This window comes from Aspergillus brasiliensis (assembly GCF_001889945.1).
Source record: "Aspergillus brasiliensis CBS 101740 unplaced genomic scaffold ASPBRscaffold_3, whole genome shotgun sequence".
Lineage (NCBI taxonomy): Eukaryota > Fungi > Ascomycota > Eurotiomycetes > Eurotiales > Aspergillaceae > Aspergillus > Aspergillus brasiliensis.
In genome coordinates this window covers 2107470-2124124 of record NW_027137444.1, presented here as the reverse complement: position 1 = coordinate 2124124, position 16655 = coordinate 2107470, and the positions used below count along the sequence as shown (strand labels likewise).

Sequence of the window (16655 nt, the reverse complement as noted above, 5' to 3'; positions counted from 1 at the left end):
TGGGGGCGGAAACCTTGTATATAGTTTCGGATCATCCTGGCTTGGGAGGCTACGTTGGCACTAATCTCTCTCGGGATCTGGATTTCGCCCCTTACGTGTTGCGGAATACGAATTGCAGACACGACTAGCTGTGGCTGTAAGAAATAAGTACAGAGCCATCGCCCGAGTAAACATGAGACTTCAGTTGAAGTGTATACAGTCCGGATCCGAGTCAGTCCGGATCGGAAACCTCGTCATCAAGTCGGAGCATCAGAAGCTGAGCTGAGATGATGAAGCCGGGCTTCAGTGCATTTTTCTCAACTGCATGCGATCCTGAAGCCGCTGCTCGTCACGCTCGAGGCGCTGCATTAACTCCTGGCATACTCCGGTATGGTGTTCGCGAATCGAATTCATCTGTTGCTGGCACAATTTTATCCGTTCATCTTGGGCTTCGAAGAGCTGATCGAGGACCCGGTGACAATCTCGCCGATACACTTCCAAGACCTCGTTGATCGTCTTTTTCTCACTTTCAATCTCTTGGATTATATGCTTGTGGCCAGTTCAGTAAACCACCTGGAATCGCCACGGGATGTCACTTACCTCGCTTGTCGCAAGAAGCATGCCTTGCGCTCTCTTGTGAAGCACTTGCAGGGATGTCTGCCAGCTGGTGTTCTCCAGAACGTCATCTGCAGTTATCACTGACTTGTGCGAATCTGGCTGAGCCGATGACTGGTCTGAAACTACTGTCACCCGAGGTAGCGAGTTGCATGTCGCATGAGGCTTGGTATCGCGTCTCAATGTCAAGCGTGCATCAGGAATTGATTGTGCGGCATTTCTGAGCGGTGTGTTGCTTGATGTGGGTTTACCTGCACATGCCATCAGACGATCCTGAAAGGTCAATACATCCTTCACTTTGTTCGTGCAGGTTGCGGAATGTTCTGATCCCGGAATTACGTTTCGCTCGCATAATGCAGGTAGATCATCACTGTGTGTCCCGATCTTCCCATCCTTCATGATCCCCCGAACGTGCTCGCTGGTGGGGGTCCAGTCTTCCATGTCGGTCCTGTGGACCATGCATCCACTCATAACATGAAACAAAAGGCGTGGACTTCCATCAGAATCCACGATGGTTGATCTTGGAGTGCCTTTCAATCGCTTCGTGGGATACATGTGATCTCTCCAACCAAAGCGCCGGGTCTCTTTTTTGAAACCAGATTTTGCGGCATGGTTCCCTGTAGTTGGGCCATCTTGCATATAGTCTGGATTTAGTGCAGCTATTTTTCTCTTCTCTGGCCTAGTCCGCGGGCTCTCTATGTCCACGGATGTTCTCTCGTGCATGTCAGAACTGCAGGTATCCCCCGCAGCCCCGAGGGTTTCGTTGCACATTTCAGAGTCAAATTCTTCATCGAAATGACTTTCTCCCTCACGTAATGGACTTGATGCCGCAGGACTTTCTGATTGGAACACCCCTTTTTGCTCCTCGTCATCGATCTTGAAGGTGTTGCCTCTGTTCGTATGCCTTTGGAGAGAACATCCTGTATAAAGGTCATCATCAAATTTGCTCGTGAAATTCATGTTTGGCGTTTCGAAGGGCGAGTTCCCTTCATAGGTGGCATATCTTTCTACGCTAGACTCCGTGAGCTCGAGCTGTTCCTGTACACCACTCTCACCCACAGAGACATATAAAGTATCTGACAAAACGAGCTTATCCTCGTTCGTAAGCTTATTTTGCCTCTGTATATGCTCCAAGCTGTTTTCCTCGTGTCCGCTGTGGCCTGATAAAGGGTCGTTTTGCTGGAAAGCTGCAGACAGCTTGTTCCCAACTGCACGGCCCCTGCCCTGAAGTTCTCGTGCGGTCGGTCGACACCGAGGCGTATTCTCCTGACTGTTATCTTCACCCACCTCACTTGCAGATAGCTGATGCTGCTGATAATCCAAAGACCTCTCATTTTTTCCCGGGGCTTGGTCTTCAAGCGACCTATTGCGGTCCCCATCGTGTTGTGGTACAGCGGAGTCACAACCGAAAATGGCATTATCAGAGTCCAGCTCGACATGAGCACACTCTGTCATGGCACATGTCCCAATCCTTTCTTTGCCAACATCCCGAGGGCCGCTTTTGCTCGAACAAAGTACCAGCTTCCCTGTTGAGTCATCACCTGATAATTTGTTTTTCACCTTATCTTCGGACTTGTCGGCATCTTCTGCAACTGTTGGCACTGTTGTCACAGTTGTCACTTTTTTGACATTGTTTCCAGTGCTTTTTGCAGGGCGAGATGATATATTCTTGCGCTTTGTTGTTTGCTTTTTCCCCTTGGTTGCTCTCTTCTTGCCTGGAACTGCCAACCGACTGCCGACAAAAGACGTCTCGCCGGGCAAGGGGGAAGAAATTGAGGTTATCTCTGCATCTTTCGAAGATCGTTTCACTTCATCGGCGCTAGGTCTGAGATCCTCGTCCCAGTCAACAGCAGCTTTGGAATTGGTTGTATATACTTTCTGCTTGGGATGTCGCGCATAGATGACCATAGACTCTTGAGTGTTAGATCGACGGACTTTGCCTCTGTTCGTACTCCGCAAGCGACTTGTCCTTCTCCCGCCGGTACCTGGATTTGGTGCAAATCTACCATTTGGTTTCCTCAAGACTCCTCTGAGCATTGATGGGTTTGATATGGGCACTGGGGATTCGCCTGCATGATGTGCCTGCTGACAATCTTGCCGAGAACTGTGACGCCTCGAATGGGCTACATTCAGATTCGCATTCGTGGTATTGCCTTCCTCGATCTCTTCTGCGCCTTTATCCAGCATTTGGCCGGATCTCTGTATTGAGGCCGGATCTGTGCAGGCTCCCTCCTGCATCTGTATATTGTTAGGCGAAAACCCAGAGGATTTCCTGGCAATTTCTTCGCACGTATCTAGTTCCAATATTATTGACGAAGATCTCCGAAATATAGCATCTGTTCTTGCAGAGCCTCGGTCATTCTGACAGGATGCTTCAATGGCCCTCTGCAACTCACTTGGATCTTTATCTGACAACAAGCTTAGAACTTGGCCTTCAAAGCATAGCCGTCTGCCATTTTTCAGGACCGACTTAGGCTGAGAAAGACTCAACATCAGACGATATACCAAGGGGTTTTCTACAACTGTGCGCACCGGCAGACGAATACTCTGGGCGTGGACCTCAACATATTCTAGGCACACTCTCGTTGTATCCTGTCGATAGTCCATGAAAGTTAAGCATCCCGCATCAAATGTAGTAAGACTGATTCCTTCAGTCAAGGGCGTCTCATCCAGGTGAGTTGATCGAAGAAGAAAGCACCATTGAAGGGAGGACGTCTTTTGAGGGTCTTTGTTTTTCGACGTCTTGGGTCCTTTCGATGGAACCTTCGTATTGAAAAAGGTGTAAAGATGCTGCAGCGGATTAGTCCTATAGGAAGGTAGAGTACCAAAGAATCTGACTCTGTCCCTGCTACTGTCAGATGGCCAGAGAACTTCGTCGCTCATTCCAGAGTTATGTAGCGCATGTATCATGATAGCTGCCAGCAGTTTCAGAGTACAGGTGCCATTGAGTATGATGTACGAGAGCCTGGTCAGCGCTTCGCATTAGCACAGATAATGTCACTCATATATAAATGTAAAATACCGTGACATGTCCACATCCTGGGATTCAATGAGGAAGGTATGATCATGCTCTGGCTCCGAAATCATCTCCAGGAATATTTTTCCAGCCTGTTCACAATGAGAATTGGTAGAAGGAGGAACTGTATTGATCTCACTAGTTTCCGTAGCCATATAGCTAGTCTTTCTGTGGAAAACAGAGCGTATAGTTTACTTAATATTCTTCCTTGCAGCAATTGGGACCTGTTCCCAATTGTTGGGCTTGCTACTTGGTATACCATATGGCCTGAGTCCCTCATGTATTGCGGTTCATCCTATGAAAACCATCAGAGAGCTGAGAAGCGCACGCGTAGGTATTAAGCAAACCAGCAGCAGGTAAAGCCCATTCATCAAAACGCTTTCCACGTCCGAATTCAGCAATAAGTATGCTAGACAACGTAGTGAAGAGCGATCAAGCGCCTGAGTTATTCGCTTGGAATTTTGTTTCAGGATGGACAGTAGCTGGTGTATGTTGCGGTTATCAACTTTCGACTCAAGATGTAGCAAGGCCTGAATCAGCTGGTTTGAGAATGTATAGAGCCGCGGGTCACCCAGGAGACAAGTATAATAAGGCTTCGAAACCGTGGATTTATCCTCGCTTTCGCCTCCAATATTCGTTACACAGGCCAGCTGCGACGCTAGCTCTGAGATGCAAGCCCATTCGGGTTCTTCTTGAGGCGCATCGATAAGCGAAGAAGCCATTCTGCTAGCTGGGGGGCAAGATACTGTGGCGTGTCATGGACTTGAAGGGGTGGTTCATGGAAAATACGTATTCTATGACTGTAAGATGCTTCATCACATGACGGTATATTTGCACTTGGCAGGAATGGCTTCATTTGAATTTCGTCAACAAACACGCCTATCGCCAGTCTATCTGTCTAGCTCACAGCACTCAAAAGCTTGATATTAATAGCGAAGTCCATCAAGAGGGCCGATGACTTCATATATCTACTTCTTTATAGGCGAGGAAGCTTGAAAAGCCAGATACCTTGTGACAGCCCCTTACACACTCGATTAGATTGGCTCGTTACGAACGCCACGGACGGTACGCTATATGCATCCTCTATTATATAAGTGCTATAAAGAGACTGCTGACTTTTGCAAAGGCCAGAAGCGGACTTCATTGTTTGCAGTTTCCGATGTGGAGTGTGCACTTTGCCCTCTGGCTCACGATAGCGAAGTCGGAACCCAGAATGAGCTTATTGCCTTCACAATGTCAAATACGCGAGTCTGCACACAACCAGCAGCTTACATTGGAGGGAAACATGAAGGGGTCTTGAGCAAGATGAGGTTGGGTGAAAATAAGCATCCCATAGTAAGGAATTCGCAATCGACAGCCAGCATAAGCTCCGCTTCGCTTCCGCAGGGCCCCAACTAGCCCCGACTTGATTAGCTAGATATCGCGCGATAGTGCGCTAGCAAGCACAATGCTCCTCTGGGAAGTATATCAATATCACATTCCCCCAGGCCGTTGAGAAGCTCGCAATGACACTGTCGAATGTGCTGGATGGGAACGGATGGGGAATCCCATGGGATCCGTGAATATTGGTAAGCCGGCTGCTGGAGTATCCGTCCCGAGGCTACTCCGGCTCCGCTCAAGTCAGAAAGGACGACCGGGAATGCTTGTTATGCGTTTCCGCTGGGAGCCGTGGTGCCTGCATAAGCAGCCATGGTTTAATAACACGGAGTCATCATTAAAATGGACATATACATTTGCTCATACCCTTCTCACCCTGGTTGACTTACGGACAGGAAAGATTCCGACAAGAATCATTAACCAATTGAATCAGCTGTTCGAAAGATGGCAGCAATGAGTGGAGATGAGGAAGGAGGCCACCCCATCCCGCGCACACGCCGCTCGAGCATGATCGAAACCTACGAGCGACTCGAAGAACTCAGCCCTTTGACCGGCCACACACGTCCCTTCCAAGAGGAAACTAGCCATTTTCTTCCCGAGACAACCCCCGAGAGGCGGCAAGTGTCGACAGCAGATCGGTCCCTCGAGAAGGACACTGACCTTGCAGACAAGGTTACGACTCACCATTTTGAGAAGATCGGAGACGGCAACCCACCGCCAAATGAGACCGTCCTATACCTAGCCTACGGCTCGAACTTATGCTCGGAGACCTTTTTGGGAAGGCGAGGCATCAAACCGCTTTCCCAAATCAACGTCGTCGTCCCAGATCTATGGCTCACCTTCGATCTCCCAGGTGTACCCTACATTGAACCCTGTTTTGCAGCAACACGACTTCGCAAACCCCCAAAGCAAGACAAGGACAATGCATCAGACGAGAAACCCACAACCGAGGAGACCTCGCATCTCCTCCACAAGGGTCCCGACTATAATCCCAGCATGCCCCTCGTCGGCGTGGTCTATGAGGTCACTCTCAAAGACTATGCCCGGATAATCGCAACAGAGGGCGGAGGACGCGGATACGAAGACAAAGTCGTCGACTGCTATCCGTTCCCGAAGGCCTACAACCCAACAGACCCTCTCCCCGAGCGTCCAAACACGAAGCCCTTCAAAGCCCACACGCTTCTATCTCCTGCGGTGGCCGAGGACCTAGTGGAGGCTACCACTCACAACCGAACTCCTACAAGCCGGAAACAATGCAGTTTCGTCTCGCGCGTTAGCCCTCTCATCCGCCCGAACCCGTTCTATGCCCAGCCTTCGGCTCGCTATCTCAACCTGATCAGCATGGGCGCGGCTGAGCATGACTTCCCCGTTGCGTACAGGACATATCTTGCCGGGATTCAGCCGTATCGTATAACTACCCTGCGGCAGACGGTAGGGAAGGTGCTGTTTATGGGTACCTGGATGACACCGGTACTTCTGGTCTTGCTTTTGCAGAGGGTGTCCGCAGGCTCGGATGGACGCAGTCCCCCCTGGCTGGTTAGATTGGCGGATGCTGTTTTCTTTACGATGTGGCAGTCGTACGATAATGTGTTCCGGGGTATCTTCGGGGACGGGGAAAGGACGATTGGTGATAATAGTACGCGATAATAATATCTCGATCTAGATAAAAGTACCTCAGTGATGACGTTATTTCCATCACTGGCTATAATAGAAGAAAAGACAAATTTCTAATATGGCAGAATAAATACATGGGATTTTCGTAGGCATTCTATTAAGCCTTTCCACAGTGAAAGACAGAACGGCTATTGTATACCAAAAGCCCATACAACATGTGTAACAGCTGACAAAGGAAATTGTGACATTGGATCTTGAAACAACATTTTCAACGGAGAATAAATATCTAGGGTACAGATACAAGTGTCCTGAGTAACATCTAACGAAACATGCAGAGACCATCGAATAGAGTGACAGGTTGAAGGAAATGGCGACATGGGACCAACATGACTTGTTGGACGATGGATTATATCAAGGCTCACTAGCCGCCTGTATTTTTCCTCCACGGTGTGCAATTCATACAGTCCGCTGCAACATTCAGCGCCGGGAAACGGGGGGGCTGTACACAATCTTTCTCGTCTTGATCGGGGACCACTTGTAACGCTTGACCCAGACGCTGACGGCGAAGAGACCGGTCAAGAGGGTGATAGCCTTGACACCCATCTTCTTGCGGTCGTCCATCTCAGGCTCGGCAGCCCAGTTGAGGAACTCGACGACGTCCTTGGCCATCTGGGAGGTGGTGGCGGGGGTGCCATCCTCGTACTCAACAACACCATCGAAGAGAACACGACCCATGGCAATGGCTAGATATCGTTAGAATTAAGCACGGGCAAATCAATTGTCAGGTGTGATGTGCAAGTTATGACATACCGGTACCGGGGAAGTAGGGGTTGAAGTTCATGCCAGCACCGACGGTGGCACCAGCCGGGGGCTCATCGGGGTAACCGGTCAGCAGGTTGAAGATGTAGTTGCAGCCACCGTGACGACCCTTGACGATCAAGCTGAGATCCGGGGGCAGAGCACCACCGTTGGCAGCACGAGCAGCCTCCTCGTTCTTGTAGGGAGCAGGGATGTAGTCGGACAGCTTTCCGGGGCGCTTCTCGATCTCGCCCTGATCGTTGGGCTCGGTGTCGTACTCGTTCTCCTCAGCCATGGCCTTCATCTCATCGACGGTGTGCATAACACCGACGAACGAGCGCCAAGGCACACGGGTCAGGGAGTGGCAGCTGGCACAGACTTCACGGTAGACCTGGAAACCACGACGGAGGCTGGAGTGCAAAACATGAGTAAGATGGCCGGTATCGGGGAGAGATGGCGAGGGTAGAATTCGCCCGAAATTGGAAGACTCACGCCTGGTGATCGAAGGTCTTGTTCCACTTGGCGTGCTCCCAAGGGTACGCGGTAGGGTGCAATCTTGAAATCGATGTTCGTCAGTCTTGGGTACCAAACAGTCGGGACCGGGGAGGTGATGCCTCGGTCGGAGCAACGGAGCAGCCAGCTACGCGTTGACCATTCCCTTGAGCATCACCGATAATCCACTCACCCCTCCTCAGCAGGTGTCATCGCAAAAGCCTCCTGGCCATAGAGATACGCGGCGGATCCGAGAGCGACGGCGGTTGCGGCGGACGCAGCGAGTGTGAGGTGGAAGGGGGAGCTGGCGGATTCGGCACCGGCGGCGGAGGAAGACGCACGCTGGGTGATTCGTTAGTCAAAAACCGATACAGAAGCTTTCCTGGACGATAGGGAAGCGATTGTCCTTGTCCATTGGACCCAATGGACGGTCGATGTCGGGGAAGTTCGTACCGTGGAGGTCTTGTTCAAGGACTGGCGTGCGACGCCCCGGAAGGGCACGCTGCGCAAAACAGTACGTGCCAGCATACTGACGATGTGAAAGACCCTCCGGACAATGGGGTATTTAAGAAGGCACGATAGCCAAAGAAGGGGAGAGGGGAGGGGGAGGGGACAAGGCTGAGCGCACAGGAGAATGTGCTTTTGGAGGTGAAGTCGAGGTTGGTCGAACGGGTCAAGTTTCTCTTGGGTTTGGAATTGCCTAAACCCTCGTTCTGATTGGCTGCCGCCCCGGTCCTAACTGCCTTCGGTGAAAACCGCGACTTTTCGGAACAACAATTTTCGGCGGCCACCTGATTATTGCTGACCACCAACACCATCTCCCGATTCTCTCGATAACAGCGTGGGAAGAGTCCTGCGAGAGAGCATCTACGGCTTCAATTCCTCACACAAATTACCAATGTCATCGCTACCTCCCCACCATTTTCGACCTCTTCACCCCCGGTCCGTTCCTCCACGCTGACCCCAGCACACACAACTCCCCCATCAATTCCATCGCTCTCATTGGTCATTGGCTTGTGTTGTTCCCGAGAGGTCATCCTCTTCCTCCATACTAGTCATCATCGCCTCCGTCTTAGCCTGCCATTCCGACGCTATTCCCGTACGCAGCACCTCAATCGCTGTCCGAATATCCCATCGCATACCGTTACTATATAGGACTAACGATAGAGCCGGTAGTCTTCGAACCGTGCGGCCGCTGAGCCCCTAATCGCTATCGTTAACACTCCAACATAGCGAATGCTCATTTTCCGTCCAGAATTACTAACCTCGCTTTCAGAGACAGCATGAGCAAGTAGCGTGGGTATAGAGTCGGGGAACGATCTATAGTGCAGCAGCGTGTCGTCAAAAGTCGGGAGGATGAGGTATTCCGCGGCCTGCTCCACATACTGCAAAGCCGTCTGGGGATCGTTCGGAGTAACTTGTACCACGTCGAATGAGACGCCCTCAATGATTCCGCTTTGGCTCAGTTCCTCTAGACAGTCCTTGTAGATATTATATATAGGTCTGCTAGATAGTTGCGGTATGTATTGCTTGATATCCACTCGATCGAGGAAGGCTTGATCCTAAACCCGAGGGCACACCGTCAGCGTCATTGCATGGCACCCTGCCCTCAATAGGAGCTTACCAGCGCCGTAATTAAATTAGTGGTGCAGACGACAACAACATTTGAATGCCGCTTCAGCTTGTCCAGCCCTGTTAGCACCGCATCGACTGCTCGAGTGGCGTCGAAGGGCTCATTGCTACTCAGTGCCCGGTCCCTCCGAGCAACTAATGTCTCTATTTCATCCATGAAGACGCAAACGAATGTATCTTCTTCCTCCTGGAGAAGCGCCTCAATGTTCTCAAACATATTATTTACCAGCTTGCTACTCTCGCCGAAATACTTGCTTCCTAGAGAATATGCGTTGATCTCAAATAGCTTGCTCTTGGGATAATCCGTCCCCAGGCGTATTGCAAGCTTCTGGGCAAGACCGCGACTAAATCAGTTAGCCACCAATCACACCCTATGTAACACTTCCACAAACCAAAGGCTCGTCTTCCCAGTTCCTGGTGGTCCCCATATAAGTATCAATCTATTCCAATTGATGGTCCATTCATCGAGTTCTCGAACAGAAAACGAGACTGCTCGTTAGAGTCAGTCATTAGATGCCAGTTGTAAGGGCTTAACCTCACCCATCCTGGTAATAGCCGAAAGGAGCCTCGACTGTACTGGTTCATCGTAATCCAACCTATGCAAAAGATCAGTTACTTGCAGCCTGGGGAGAACTAGTAGGTCGGTTAGAGCCGTACGTCTCCCATAACCCATCCAGATCCGCGCTCGGTAAGGCCATTATTCTTGCCGTAGCGACGCCATCTCCGGCTTCTGTTGAATCCCCCAGTATATGGGTGTTTTGTAAGCTTTGTTGCTCTGATCGTCTGCGGAGTTGGTACGCTTGCACGTCCAATTGCACATGCTGAAGCGGATATGCTCCGGACTCGGAATTGCCTCCGCTACATTCGCCAACAAGTATGAACTCCAAGGCTTGGGCATATGGTTCGCTTAATCCTCCTATTCATCGTCAGGAAGACTTTCGGGGAGCGATCGTCTTGGTGGATTCCTGACCGAAAGAAGAGATGATCTGTCCAACAGACAACAAGGTAAAATTGTTGAGAAGCCATTCTGTAACCTCGTCTCTAATCTGCTGTCCTGTCAATATATAAAGCGCAAGCGATTGATCCAGCCTACCAAATCGGTGCGAACGATAATGCCATATCTAGTACGTTTCACTCGAGCCTCAACATGCAATACAGGTTGCTCAGGAACCTCCACTAGGCTCGCATTGCAACTGTTGGTGCTCACATCCATCTTGCTTGTGAAACCGAAGTGGGAACGAATCTGAGAAGGGAGGCCGAGGAGCGCAAGGTGAACCTCTCTGGCCGGTCTGAGATGTAGTCTCATACTAGGAAACTCGACGTTCTAATACAGACAACCTCGCCTATGTCTGCCACCTCCGATTCACCTGATCGCTTGGATTAATTGATAGCCTCCTCTTGGTCCTGGGTTATATCGCACGTGTAACATACGCATACACCCTTAGTACTTGGTAAATCAGATCAGACCAAAATTAATTGCAACTACAATCAATATAGATTGGCTTTTCAACATGTGTCTTTACCCCAAATGGAGTTGAAGGTCGATTGCAAGTACATCAAAGCTGGTACCTGGGCAAAGCAGATAGCAACCATCACTTGGGACAGGAATACCTGTCTCATTAAGCCGATACAGCAAGTACTACCTCGATGCTAGTCAGTGATCATAAGCTCACTTGAAGTGACTACTGTATCTGGCTGTTGAAATTACTCTCAGGAAGATGTAACCTGATTACTAGTACTTCAATACTACTTACTCCGTCTGAACAATGCTGTGAATTAATATATATCGCCCCACTGATAATTCTGGGGAAAATCGTGAATGGATCGACTTGACTACCCACCGGATGTTTCAGGATTCGACCTTGTCAATAAATAAACATTCTGCACCAAGACGCCAGAATCATGTGAAACAGGTGGTGATACCTGCTTACTGAGGTGAGTTCGGATTCCGGAGCAGACCAGCGGAAAGGGAAGCAGCCGGCCGATCCAACCGTGGAATTTCTGGGGTGTTCCGCCCACAGTGACGAAGTGCCAACCTGAACCAACCGACCCAATTGCTCGGCGCCGTGGATTGTTCCTTTCCTCAGATTTAGGGGCTATGATTCCACCATGCGAACCGATGTTTCATGATCCCCCAATTTTGCTAGCATTTCCGGTGCCGCTCGATTACTCGCGTTTACGTTCGACTAATTGGGGCAGCCCCGCGGAGCGAGCTAGTCGGTGGGAACGCTGGGACCCTGACCGGCTTGTCCGCGCTGAGCTTCTGGAGCCTTTGACGGACGGATTCGACGTCCCTCCCGATGCCGACTTTGAAACTACAAGATGCAGAAAGCGAGGACCGGGCCAGGTGCCGGCGTGAAGCCGCGCAAGGATGTTCTGGCTTCACTCAAGATGGCCTCGATGGAGGAAATCTCCAGGGCCATCCTTCCAGCAGGTACGTCTCAACGGTGACTACCAAACCAGAAAGGGTGGAAGGGGAGACAAATCGCACTCAATGCACGACATTCTAACAAAGACTAGAAATCATGTCCTCGATCCTTGATTACCTTTCCCCTGTCGATCTCATACGGGTAGCCCGGTCGTCCAAACTCCTCCGTGAGATGGCATACGATGACACACGATGGGTGCAGAAACTGAAACGGATGGGTTGTTGGGACGAGGTGGAGGCAAGAAAGCATACGGAAGAAACGTTCGGCACTATCGCAGATGTGCGAACGGTTGAGCAGCAAGAAGTTGAGGATGCGCAAGCACCGCACGACGAGCCTGTACCGAACGTCTCACGGAGTTCCCGGGCCGATTTACAATCGATCTCTGACGGGTTCGACCAAATAAATTTAACCACTTCGGCCAATGTTGATACATCAGATGGATCGGAGAATGACCCTGTAATCGGCGCGTTGAAACAAGTCAAGTCGGTTCGTGGCGACGCACGCCAGGAGTACGGCAAGGTACATGCAGCACTGGCGCCATACTACAATGACATTGTTACGAATGGTCCCTCTCCGGATAGCTTGCTTTTCAAGAACTATACCGATCCACAGCACCAAGCGCAGATACTGTCGCAGCTACAGTCCTTTTCCAGATGTGATTCAGATGAAGGCTGGCGTGAACGGATCGAACAATTGCAGTCTGCTGTGTCGATGTTCGAAATATCGGCTATAAAGGAATTCAGACACGGATACGAGACAGAAGACATTGATGACAGAATGCGAAAATATGCCCACGTGTTATACACGCTGAACGGCGGAGAGGCAGCTGTCGAACTCTTCATACAGCACAACCATCTCGTTACCAGAAGATCCGAACTCGGGCAAGTTTCGGACTGCATTGACCCTTTCTCGCAACGGGTCAAACTTGAACATACACAGGCCTTCTTCACTCGGCTGAGTGTGGCTTATAACGAAGAAGTGTCGATCATCAACCGTGCTTTCCCCCGGTCTATGAAAGTCTCGACCCCGTTCATCGATAAGGTTGGGCAGGATGTGCTTTACCCATTCCTGACTGCCATTTTTGATGAACTGCATGGTTCAAATACCGAGTCATACTTGACTGCCGTCTCAGGAACATTTGCTCAATGCCTTAATTTGTCGGATACATTGTTGCCAATCCAGAATCTAGACGACAGCTTCGATGAATTCATGGATCATGTCATTGCTAAAGCCTATGTGCCTCACATGGACTTATATCTCGCTGAGGAATTGGACCATTTCCGGAAATTGTCCGAGGCAGCTGTGGGGGATTGGGATAGGCAGCTATCGGAACAGGCAGCCTCGACAGAGTCATTCCTGATGTCGAACATCAATAGACAGGCCGATAAGCGTGACTTCTTGACCTCGTTCAAGAAGGTTATCATGGCTCCTGTTAATATCCTTCCCAGCTTCTCGGGAAACAAGGCGAACGAACAAAAGGCACCATCGGAGCCCACCACCAGCGACTCCTCGTCTCTGAAGAGTCCCAATCGGTTTTCCACCATCGCGTCACCCACAACGCCTCCGATTATGGAGGCGCCGACCACCGAACTCGCAGCGAAAGCCGCGATCATGAAGTCTAAACTAGAGGGCATTCGATCTCTCTTCAGCATTGAAGTCGCTCTTAGTCTGGTCCATGCGGCCAAATCAAGTTTGGAGCGAGCCGCACAGTTTGTGAGGATCAGAGGCGAATACGGGGCTGCTGCAAAGCAGCAGTGCGAGGCGGTTTTCGTCGCCCTTGTGCGCATTCTGGGAAATCGTCATTTGATCGGTGGTTTTAACAAGGCCGTTGACCACCTGTCAAACTACCGGCCTCGCGAGCAAGGAGAACGCGATCAGTCTGGCGTTGAGCCGCTGGTCACCTTCCTGGAGCTGGTAAATGTCGGTGATCTTATTCTGCAGATGATCGATGTCTTTTACGAACAGGAACTCATCGGCACCAAGTTGACGGACCGCAATGATTTCCTTGATCCAGCAGTCAAGGAAAAGAAAAAGTTTGAGCAGAGCCTGGATGAACGGGTGGCTGCTGGGCTTAACAAAGGAATTGACGTTCTTATGGAAGAAGTGGACTACATCCTAGCGACGAGACAACTGGCAACCGACTTCAATCCCAGTGTCTCTACCGACCCCTACCGGAGGACGATGGACGTGAGCATCACGGAGGCTGCAGCGGCCGTGGTTGATGTGGTCTCGTCCCACACGCAGATGCTGGTTGGGAGCACAGACAAGAGCATGCTGGACGTCTTCAACCAAGAGGTCGGGCTGCGCCTGTTTGCTGCACTATGCAAGCATCTGAAGCGACAGAGAATCAGCACCGAGGGGTCATTGAAGCTCATCAGGTAGGACTACTGTGTTTAAAGATATGAATGTGAAGCTGACGGGATTTAGTGATATGAATCACTACTTCAAATTCATCCAGACGTTTAGGAACAACGACCTTCTCCTCTATTTCAAGGCGTTCCGGGAACTGTCGCAGATCTATTTGATCGACCCCTCTGATTCCAAAGAGCTGGCCACGATCATCGCCGATGCGGACCGGTTCCATGGGATCTGGCGAGTGGAGGAGGTGTACGAATTCGCCGAGCGACGGGCGGATTGGTACCAAGTGAAACGAGACGTTGAACGAGCTATGTATGGAATTGGGTGCAACGTTATGTGAAGATGATGCCCAGCATTACGATGATACGGTGTATATAGAGCTACAAATACCCCAGGGATTTGCCATTGTCATGGTTAGAGGATAGACAGATAATGATATGATTTGGTAGAGGAAAGAGCCACAAGTTGATACCGCTACTATGTATGCCCAGAACTCATCCGACAAGGAGCTGACATGATCAACATGCACAATTCCAAGCCAACCAGCCATGAAACCTGCAACAACTTAAAACAGTAGTAGTTAGTAGCTATCTTCGCATTAAGTTATTACTAATAACCCAACCAATTGCATCATTCATACAACGACTTCTTCACATCCAACGGATCGCATCTCCAGGAAAGTTTAAATCTATCCGGCTAATTCCTGACATCAGCTTCAGCCATAACTTTGAAGCAATGACGGTCACAAGTCAAAGACATAAAGAACTGTTTACCTCCCGGACCGAGAGAAAGAAAGAAGCAATGTGTTTCAACCTGGAACCAAGCCATTGGCGCCACAACCACCAGTCACCACCCACCACTGCACTGTCCAGTCTGACAATTGCTGACTGACTGAGACTCATTTATATAATCTATAATCCCGTCATGAGAATTACTATCCTCTCAAATATAAACTTTCCATACACTACTTACTCACATAATATATGAAATCATCATGCTCCATACTACCTCGAGGATACTACCACCAACCCAGAGTCTCTCTATCACCACCACCATACTCATACTCCTCCTAAGCGCCCTCACTCTCACCACAGCAGAACAACCACAACAACCAAAAACAACCGTAATAGTCACCATAATAACACCACCAACCACCACCACCCAACAACCCCCCTCCTACACCTCCCCAGCGCTCTTCCAATCCTCCATCCTAGACGTCAGCAACACCTACCGCAAAGCCCACAACGCAAGCAATCTACTCTGGAACACGACATTAACTCAATACGCCCTGAACTGGGCACAGGGATGTAAATGGCGGCATTCGGTACACCTTCCCCCCTCCCAAGATATCATTACTACACAAAGACGACACTAGAAGCTAATAAGTAAATGTACTATATAGAACGGCCCATATGGCGAAAACCTCGCTTTCGGGTACCCCAATGTCTCCGCCGCGATAGCCGCCTGGGGCGACGAAGTTCACATGTATGATTTCCAGGAACCGACTGGGTTCACGGAGGAGACGGGACATTTTACGCAGTTGGTGTGGAGGGAGACGAAAGAGGTGGGGTGTGCGGCGGTGGATTGTGGGTATAATAATACTAATACTACTGATAATGATAATGATAATAGGAATGGCAATGGGAATGGGAAGAGAAGTGATGGAGGAGGTGGTGGTGGTGGTGGTGGTGGTGGTGGGATAAATGGAACCGAGAGACCGCAGGGATGGTATGTGGTTTGTGAATATTCGCCTCGAGGGAATATCATTGGGGGCAATAAGAAGTTGGGGGATAAGGAGTTCTTCAAGATCAATGTGCAGCCGTCGAGTACTTATTCGGGGCCGTATAATACGGGGTCGGCTGGGGGAAATGGGGCAGGCTCTAGGAGAGAGTGTATAATGGGGTTATGGTGGGTTGTGTTAGGATGGTGTTTGGTGTTAGTCTTGGAATAAAAATTTGAAAATTGGAAAAAAGATGTTTGAACTTGAATGATTGCAGTAGTCATCATTGTCTGTCATCTCTCATTGCTACCAACATCACGCATATCAAAGTTTTCCCTTCACGCTTGGGAAAGAAATATGCAAACACAGATTCTATTCACTTTTTTTTGCTGAAATGTTCCAGACACAGGTGCCCCCACGCGCGGGCTGGAACCAATCCAAATGGATCACAGATGAAGTCTCACAGGGAAGAGAGGATGAAGTGTGAGGACTTCAGAGAGGATAGGTAAAGAAAAAAAAGGGCGAGGATATCGACAGACAAGATGCAAGAGAAGGATGAAGGAAAATTGAGAGGGAAAAAAGAAAAAAGGAAATAGATGGAATAGAACACATTAGATACGAAGCT

General features: G+C 49.9%; 6 protein-coding genes across 6 annotated transcripts; 3 read left to right on the top strand and 3 right to left on the bottom strand.

Moving 5' to 3' along the window:
* Window positions 1-540: 540 nt before the first annotated feature.
* Window positions 541-4332, bottom strand: ASPBRDRAFT_52862 (uncharacterized protein; the record flags this gene model as incomplete). Its single annotated transcript, XM_067626960.1, has 4 exons — window positions 541-3559; window positions 3617-3702; window positions 3750-3905; window positions 3958-4332. 4 exons carry the CDS (start codon window positions 4330-4332, stop codon window positions 541-543), a joined length of 3636 nt encoding a protein of 1211 aa, XP_067482121.1.
* A 1103-nt stretch (window positions 4333-5435) lies between these two features.
* On the top strand, window positions 5436-6728 carry ASPBRDRAFT_40103 (uncharacterized protein). Its single transcript, XM_067624278.1, has one exon. The coding sequence runs from the start codon at window positions 5441-5443 to the stop codon at window positions 6632-6634; it is 1194 nt and encodes a 397-aa protein (XP_067482120.1). The 5' UTR covers window positions 5436-5440; the 3' UTR covers window positions 6635-6728.
* Window positions 6729-6842: 114 nt separating this feature from the next.
* Window positions 6843-8121, bottom strand: ASPBRDRAFT_40102 (ubiquinol--cytochrome-c reductase catalytic subunit CYT1). Its single transcript, XM_067624277.1, has 3 exons — window positions 7892-8121; window positions 7412-7809; window positions 6843-7344 (listed from the first exon to the last, which is right to left on the bottom strand). The coding sequence occupies exons 2-3, from the start codon at window positions 7719-7721 to the stop codon at window positions 7079-7081; spliced, it is 576 nt and encodes a 191-aa protein (XP_067482119.1). The 5' UTR covers window positions 7722-7809; window positions 7892-8121; the 3' UTR covers window positions 6843-7078.
* Window positions 8122-8713: 592 nt separating this feature from the next.
* Window positions 8714-10736, bottom strand: ASPBRDRAFT_147190 (putative pachytene checkpoint component Pch2; the record flags this gene model as incomplete). Its single annotated transcript, XM_067619267.1, has 8 exons — window positions 8714-9094; window positions 9157-9453; window positions 9516-9867; window positions 9916-10015; window positions 10064-10119; window positions 10181-10439; window positions 10494-10569; window positions 10617-10736. 8 exons carry the CDS (start codon window positions 10734-10736, stop codon window positions 8891-8893), a joined length of 1464 nt encoding a protein of 487 aa, XP_067482118.1. The 3' UTR covers window positions 8714-8890.
* An 822-nt stretch (window positions 10737-11558) lies between these two features.
* ASPBRDRAFT_40101 (exocyst complex component Sec10 family protein) lies at window positions 11559-14781 on the top strand. The gene is made up of 3 exons (XM_067624276.1): window positions 11559-11957; window positions 12044-14330; window positions 14380-14781. The coding sequence occupies exons 1-3, from the start codon at window positions 11846-11848 to the stop codon at window positions 14648-14650; spliced, it is 2670 nt and encodes an 889-aa protein (XP_067482117.1). The 5' UTR covers window positions 11559-11845; the 3' UTR covers window positions 14651-14781.
* A 523-nt stretch (window positions 14782-15304) lies between these two features.
* On the top strand, window positions 15305-16601 carry ASPBRDRAFT_63462 (putative extracellular SCP domain protein Pry1; the record flags this gene model as incomplete). Its single annotated transcript, XM_067628425.1, has 2 exons — window positions 15305-15634; window positions 15713-16601. 2 exons carry the CDS (start codon window positions 15305-15307, stop codon window positions 16259-16261), a joined length of 879 nt encoding a protein of 292 aa, XP_067482116.1. The 3' UTR covers window positions 16262-16601.
* Window positions 16602-16655: the final 54 nt, after the last annotated feature.

Excerpts from the sequence above, each read along its gene's own strand:
- ASPBRDRAFT_40103 (XM_067624278.1), top strand. The coding sequence starts at position 5,441 with ATGAGTGGAGATGAGGAAGGAGGCCACCCCATCCCGCGCACACGCCGC.
- ASPBRDRAFT_40102 (XM_067624277.1), bottom strand. The coding sequence starts at position 7,721 with ATGCACACCGTCGATGAGATGAAGGCCATGGCTGAGGAGAACGAGTAC. Across the intron at positions 7,345-7,411 it reads CCCCTACTTCCCCGGTACCG|CCATTGCCATGGGTCGTGTT; the intron begins GTATGTCATAAC and ends AACGATATCTAG.
- ASPBRDRAFT_40101 (XM_067624276.1), top strand. The coding sequence starts at position 11,846 with ATGCAGAAAGCGAGGACCGGGCCAGGTGCCGGCGTGAAGCCGCGCAAG. Across the intron at positions 11,958-12,043 it reads CAGGGCCATCCTTCCAGCAG|AAATCATGTCCTCGATCCTT; the intron begins GTACGTCTCAAC and ends AACAAAGACTAG. Across the intron at positions 14,331-14,379 it reads GGGTCATTGAAGCTCATCAG|TGATATGAATCACTACTTCA; the intron begins GTAGGACTACTG and ends GACGGGATTTAG.